Source organism: Achroia grisella, unplaced genomic scaffold (genome assembly GCF_030625045.1).
Source record: "Achroia grisella isolate CSIRO2021 unplaced genomic scaffold, CSIRO_AGI_Agris_v1 utg782, whole genome shotgun sequence".
In the NCBI taxonomy this organism is placed as follows: domain Eukaryota; kingdom Metazoa; phylum Arthropoda; class Insecta; order Lepidoptera; family Pyralidae; genus Achroia; species Achroia grisella.
The window spans coordinates 2,729,008-2,736,656 of NW_026713022.1; the positions used below are offsets into that span (position 1 = coordinate 2,729,008).

At 31.0% G+C, this 7,649-nt stretch overlaps 1 protein-coding gene across 1 annotated transcript; it reads left to right on the top strand.

The window, feature by feature from the left end:
* Positions 1-701: 701 nt before the first annotated feature.
* LOC131851200 (eukaryotic translation initiation factor 4E-binding protein) lies at positions 702-7,287 on the top strand. Its single transcript, XM_059201655.1, has 2 exons — positions 702-933; positions 5,726-7,287. The coding sequence occupies exons 1-2, from the start codon at positions 792-794 to the stop codon at positions 5,932-5,934; spliced, it is 351 nt and encodes a 116-aa protein (XP_059057638.1). The 5' UTR covers positions 702-791; the 3' UTR covers positions 5,935-7,287.
* The last annotated feature ends 362 nt before the right edge of the window (positions 7,288-7,649 follow it).

Sequence of the window (7,649 nt, forward strand, 5' to 3'; positions counted from 1 at the left end):
AGTTCGTAAATAAACAGTGGTCGCCATATCGGCTACTGTTTTAAACTTTGTACAAACTACGCAAGATTATACGTGGCATATATGTGTGAGAAATGTATACATTAGGATGTAGCGTTTATACTGTCAAAGAGTAAAATATATTACAGAAGTATTATTTGTAATTGAATACCAAATATCCCAATTTTACAATATTTTTGAACAGAATCATAATGATAATCCCGTATCGTGTCGTTATTGGACTACTTACTAATTCAATGCTAACTAGGCAGTTTTATGAAGGGATTTTTCAGTTGTCCCCTCTCTTGTAGACGTGTACTCGAGGTGCGTTCTTTTAGTTCCCGCTTATTATTGTGAATTTGTCATGATGGGCTAACTGAGCTGATTTTACGGTTATACTATTATCCTCCACTGGTGCCCCATCAGCTGATACCGTTAGCGAAGGTAGTCGTATTATTACGTAGTCCTGTTACGTAATTGTTAGAGCATTGCAGTCCAATTTGATGACATATTGTAGAATAGTTCGGGTGTCAACAGAAATCTTGTATAAATATAATAATAAATATTATTAGTAAACAACGCATCTGTTTTATTATTCTATGTATGTTTTGATGTGACGCGGCTATGTGTGTCGTATTTACACTACAGCACATCGATGTGTGAGTGTACAGCCGGCGTACGTATTTATTTTAGGCACCGGCTACACCCGACTCAGTCCTTCTTGTCTTCCCGTCCGACCAACAGTGAAAGTGATTGTGAAAATTGAACTCTACAATTCAGGTATAAAGTTGAAAATGTCGGCGTCACCAATTGCAAGACAAGCTACTCACAGCCAGGCCATCCCATCAAGGAGGGTGCTCATTACGGACCCTACGCAGTTGCCTGATGTATACTCAAGTACCCCAGGTGGCACTCTTTACTCTACCACACCAGGAGGTGAGAATATCCAGAAAATCTAATATATATTTTATTTGTATATGATTAGAATTACGAGAAAACATAAGAGAACAACAAAACTTAGTTTAAAGTTTAAATTACGTAAGTAAATTACTTTAGAAACTGGTTTGTGCATTACCGGTTATAGGATTGTCATGGCGTGCCTTTCAAATTAATAATACCATCGTATACCAATAGCAATCCGATTCAAAGAGAAAGAAAATAAGTGTGTGAGATAGGTGAATAACTAACATAAATATAAATAAATGAATCTTAATAAAGTATCTTATTTTCTATTTAGAAACATAAACTAATAATATATCAATATAAGAAAAAAAATATTTTTGTTTTCCCATGTCTAATAAATGTTAACATTAAAAAATAAAATTTAGAGTCGGCAATCACAGTGATGTGACACCTATTTATGATTGAAATAAACAGCACTAGTTCAATCCGGTTGCAGTTAGTTTCATCTAATTAGTATCTAAATTGTCAGTCTAATCTATGTAACCTCCAGTTACTGGGGTTAATAAAAATTATACGAATCACCGTCGTGTATATTTAGACATGAACACCGACGTGACAACGAACTTTATCTATTCTGCGTAGTTTGCTTTGCATCACAACACGTGGTATAAAAACCTTTTAATTACTTTATCAACATTAATTCTGTATCGTGTTAATGAATTGACGCAGTTGTTTTTATTAACGCATAATAAATTCTATTATTATAGTTCATATTGTCTGTACATCTCTTTTCGTTTTTTTTTTGTTCTATGATCTAAAGCCACGCTACCAAAATTAATATACTTTTGTCGGAAAGATTTCTTTATGGATTTGTAACATAATTTTATTAAATGTGGAATTCCAATTTTAAATTTAAATATCTAACATAGTAAATCTATGACATGTGAGTAGTTACAAAGATTATTTATGGTATCTATATTAGGTACGAACTTGTAAGATTGACACTTTGTGTTCTATTTGATAAGAATTTGGATGAATATTATATTATAATGATAAAAAATAGTTGCTAAGCTCGGTGAATAGCCGAGTTATCAGCTGTCACGGCAGATTGCTAACAATACAAGTAGGCACACATGCCGGCTGTATCGCTGTAGGTACAGCCATTCGATATGCGTGGTGTTATCTGAAATAAACAAGGTTAGTAGTGTTTGTGTTGAATAGACTATTACGTAACGCACCGCATGGCATCGGAATAATAAATAATGCAAACGTATCTCGATCTAGAATGTGCTAAAGCCATGCTAAGCTGTTTGCATTGCTGACAGCGCTGTAAAGATTAATGTATATGTTTATATTATTAAAATATTACGAATCAACATTAATTATATTAACATACTTTAAAATAATTAAAAACAACAATAACGAGATATTTTCTTAACTTGACTGCATTTTTATTATGCGTAGTTTGACAATATTTTCGTTAATTTAGAACGAGTATGATTATTCAATTTTTACTTTAGGTAATCGAAATGTTATGTAAGTGTATAAAGTCTTTGTTGTATCATAATAAATTTGTTTACTTTAAAGTAGTACATACATGTTATTTCTCCGTAACCAGTAAGTTTACTATTATATCTTATGTCGTTTTATTCATAGTTTCAAGAACACGTTGTTATATATTAAATTTATAAAATAAATATTTAAACAGTGCAGTCTCTATGAATTAATAATAATCAGTGATGAATTATGAACACATGCTTCTCAGCTATCTATGTGTAGAAAAAAAACCTATTCCACAGATGCGTAGGAATTTTACCTGCTGCGGTATCCGTCCCTTAACACGACGTCCACTTTTTTGGGATTAGTTTAAACTGCTTTTACGAAATAATTCCATTGAATGCTGTTTGATCAAAATTGGCCTTTAATACACCGAAATTGGTGTAGTATTTTAAAAGCCATTATTTGTTTTATTTAATAACTCAAAACAATCATGTAACTCTACCCCAATGTACAGTAAAACCCAATAAAATGGGTACACATTTCTTTCCTAATTGTTAATTTTATTATTATTTGTTATCTTGTCACCAGCAAACAGCTGAGTGGATCATAGTGAAAGATGTGAAGATAAATATTATCACAAGGATTTTTTTTGTAAAAAATAGCAACAAAGTAATGTAGTGTTGATATAAAATCAACATGAATATATAATCAAATGAACTATCCACTCAAATTAGATTAGATGCAGAGCTGTGAATATTGGTTATGGTCACGCAATAATAGCAACGATATTTGCATGTAAATACAAAATAAGGAAGTAGTCCTGTTTATAGAGGTTGGCATGTGTTCGAGGACTTGACTCAATCCATATTCATACATATTATATATTAATCTATATATATTTTCATATTATGATAATGGAATTGCCTGCGCTAACGGTCGCACTCTGGCGGGATGAGTACTTCTACTAGTATACTATGTTATAGACGGCCTCGGTGGTCTAGTGATTTAGCACAGAGCCTTACTTCCAATGGTTGCTGGTTCGATTCCTCGCACTGCTTGTATTATTGTTATTATTATTATAAATACGAAAGTGTGTCTGTCTGTTATTTCTGCCTGTTTGTTTGTTACCTTTTATCGACTCAACAGCTGAGAACTTTTAATAAAATTTGGCTTGAAGATAAATTGTACCACGAGAAAGGACATACGCTATATTTTATTTAAAAAAACAATCTGGAAGTGGGTTAATAGGGGATGAAAGTTTGTGCAAGCGAAGTAGCGGGTAATAGTACGTATCTTATAATATTTTTTGTTTGATAACAAAAGGTATGTATGAAAAACCTTTGGTGTATCATAATCTTGATTTGTTTGCAGTACGGATTCTTATACATATACATCATACCTATTTACCAAGTATATACTTAAAAATTCAATAATGTAGTTAAATAATAATAAAATAGTATTTTTACTCTATACCTTATCGAGTATGAAAAAATCACATAAGTCTATTTGAAATTAATGAAATTTATATTTTATATGATTTCAAATTTACTTTGAAAATATTATTCAAGTCTTCAATTTAATGAAGTGACAAATAATTTAGAAGTCTAATATCAACATTAAGTTTATTTCATATCAATTAATTAGTCGAAATATATTTAAGTAAATATTAAGTAACATAGATAGGCCATTTTTAATAATAAAGTATCATAAGTAATGAAGACAAAGAAAAAGATTTATACATATAAGTATGTTCATCAGTTAATAATATCTGTTGGTCTTGAAAAACTAGGTATATATAGACAAATTTTTGTATTTATCATATTAACATATTATTGAGTTACATTTTGCAAAAGAAATTGCATTTATTTCAGTATAAATATTTGTCAATTTATGATTGTTAGAGCACGTGTAATCTATGTTGGTATAGGGACGGTAAAACTATTTTGAAATAAAATGAAAACAAATCGTCCGCATGTTTTGGATTGCAAATCAAATAAATCATGGCGTAAACACTTGTGTTGTGATGTTTATTTAATTTGTCGAATATAAATAGACCAGTGTCTGAGGAAAACGTGGACAACGGAAATAAACATGAGAAGCTTGCAAATGGGTATAATGCTCCTACTTACGGTTACTTAGTAGACGTTTATGATATTACAAAGTTTTGTAATCCAAAAAAGTATATCCAAATATACTAAATTCGAATCTGAACGAAAAAAACATACTTATATCTGCTAAATAACTATGGAAATTACGTGAAAATATAAATTTAAACAAAATAACATTTGTATAAAACTGTGATACCATTTAGTTTTAGTATCTCATTTTCTATGAAAACAAAGAAAAAATAATTGTAATCGTGACTGCGATAGATTTTTCGTTTTTTTGTTATGGTGACTATACACAAAATATTATTATCTTGCAAACTAACTACGGCTTATAAAGTAGTATAATAACAATGACTCTAAAAAAATATGAAACTATTTGCCAATGGATATCTATGAAATCTTTTCATTCATGAATTGCCGATGGTGATTCATTGACGGTTTGATAAACAATATAGTTAGTTAGTCTGTTTTTTGTTACATTGTTATTGTAAATAGTGTTTTTGTTGGCATAACGGTAGATTTATATATAAAGGGTAAAATTGTTATGATATGAAGATTTATGAATAAGCAATTGTTTATTGTTATAAATAGTTATTTTATTTGAATGGATAATTTAAATGAAATATATAAATAAAGACATAATTCACTAATATTACTTACTTGTATTAAGTAACTGGTTGTATGGGATTTAGAAAACTAATACTTAAATACGCTTTTGATATCTTTAGAAGTCAATACACTTAGTCCATGTAGGCGAGATTCGCCATGAACTAACAACGATGGTGTCCATGAAAGTAGACCTGATTTTGGATTTAAAAAGTCCTACCCCCTATAAATAAAACATAGAAAACTCTATGACGAGTACAAACATCTATAGAAATCAATAATGAATGCATTATGCGGAAATCGAACAACTATCGGAACCATCTCAGGTTGACCTCCACGCGGTTCCCCCTGGAAACCATCGTGATAAATTCTTGGTGAATATGTACGATGGACTAACTGACCTGACCTCATGTTCATATTATCATCCTCCACTGGAGCCCCACCAGCGTAATCCGTTAGCGAAGGCGGGTGCACCATTCCGTTATCATCCATAAAAAAAACAACCATCGGAAGATAGGACTGTCTTCAGCACGATAATAATACATACTACCTATATTCTAATAACATATGTATCTACTAGTTATTATAATGGGTAAACCCTTATGTTTCAGGTACAAGGATCGTGTACGAGCGGTCATTTATGATGTCTTTAAGACAATCTCCCATATCACAAACCCCACCGAAGTGTTCACTACCCGCTGCGCTATTGAAGAACCCCGGTTCTGTCCCACACACGCAGGCGGCGCCCGCGCAGAAGAATGCGCGCTCGAATTCCATATCCTTTGATGAGTCACAGGAAACCTTCAGTATGGATCTCTAATTAGGTTAAGGTTGTGAAGTAACTGGAAACTAATGCATTTATTATTTTTGTAATGATTACTATTGTCCGACAGAAATAAGGGTTTACTGGCGTCGAAGTCAGTTTTCAGAATTTAATTCGTATAGTTCAAGTATAAAACGGAGCTGCCTTTTGATGCAGTTTTGACCAATTTTCTATGAATACTGTTACAATTGTTGTTCTACAAATTCCTATTTATGTATACTGTTATTTAAGAAATTAAAACTGTTGTTAAAATATATATGAAGTAGGCATATATATATGTCAATAAAAAAAATAACCGAAAGACAAAATCATAATATCACAATTATGTCTTTATTGTTCAAAAGGTAATGTTTTAAAAAATGCTAGCAAAGACTGTAAGTAACAGTGGGTGAGCTATGGAAAGCGTCCGAATCGAAATCAATAATATAACAAAAAAATATTAAATAAACTATATAAATGCCATAAATAAATAATGAAATTTTTATATATTACAGACAAAACAGTATTCTTTAAAGATATTTATAACCATATAATTACCCGCTAATCAAATTTTTTTTTACTAAGTATTCTGAAATTTTTTATGTCCAACACCGAAGTGATACTGAAAAATATTGTGAGCATTAGTTTTCAGTGAAGTAACTGGCCAAGATATTATATTTTACTTTATTGTTAGCAAAGACTGGTCGATTGCTATGTTTCTTATTCATCTTGGCTTTTGATATTGTTAAGTGTAAACCTAGGTTTAGAGCGTGACTGAACCTGCGTTCAAAACGCAAGACATCCTTCGCTGTCATTACTAAAATATAAAAAATATATACAAAACGTTTATAAAAAAAATATGTAACGAAAATTATTAATGGAATGGATGCATCGTCATGACTGTCAAATTGGAAAAAAAAATGGCGGCAAAGGAATCTGTAAATAATTATTTAGTTTTATAGCGTTTGACGCACAATATTTAGGTGCTTTATATTTCTTAAATTTTTTTGTAAGCAAGTGCCATTTCGCTGGAAGTTAATTTCTGTTCAATAATTTACTTCGTGAATTGGCATTGCTATAGAAGAGGCAATCTCAAATAATAATATGGCTAAGACAAAAGATATTTGAGATGAACGACGTAATGGTCACAGATTGTTATTGTAATCTTCGATTGTACTTTTTTATTTAAATTAATGGTCATATTGTATTTTTAAACATTGGATTGTAGCGGTGATTTGGTTTAACTTTTTCATTTACAACAAAAACAAAGAATAAAAAAGGAGAATAAATCGATCGCTACAGTTCATAATAACCACTCAGTTTTCAACTTTTTTATGTATTATAGAAAAGTTTAATTAATATTTCGTCCTATCTTAAGCAGTGTTCAGACTGTTGCAACATAAGGTAGCATTACTACACTACGGGAATTACATGTAACTGTAATACGTACTAAACATTCTAAAGGCATTTACCGCAGTTGTTTATTGGTAACCTCACCTTACTAGTGGTCGTCGGTTGGATTCTGGCACGATACAAACAGTTATATTTAATAGTATAATTGTGTGTATTGGTCTAGTATTTATAAAGATCTTTACAAAAACAATGTATTTTAGTATTTTTATCATTTAGTGGCTATAGCACAAGCCCTGCCTAGTATGCAACCAAATGACACTGTGTATCTAGTCTTGAATTACAAAATAAGTTATGTTACAAATATCTTACAGAAGTCTGAA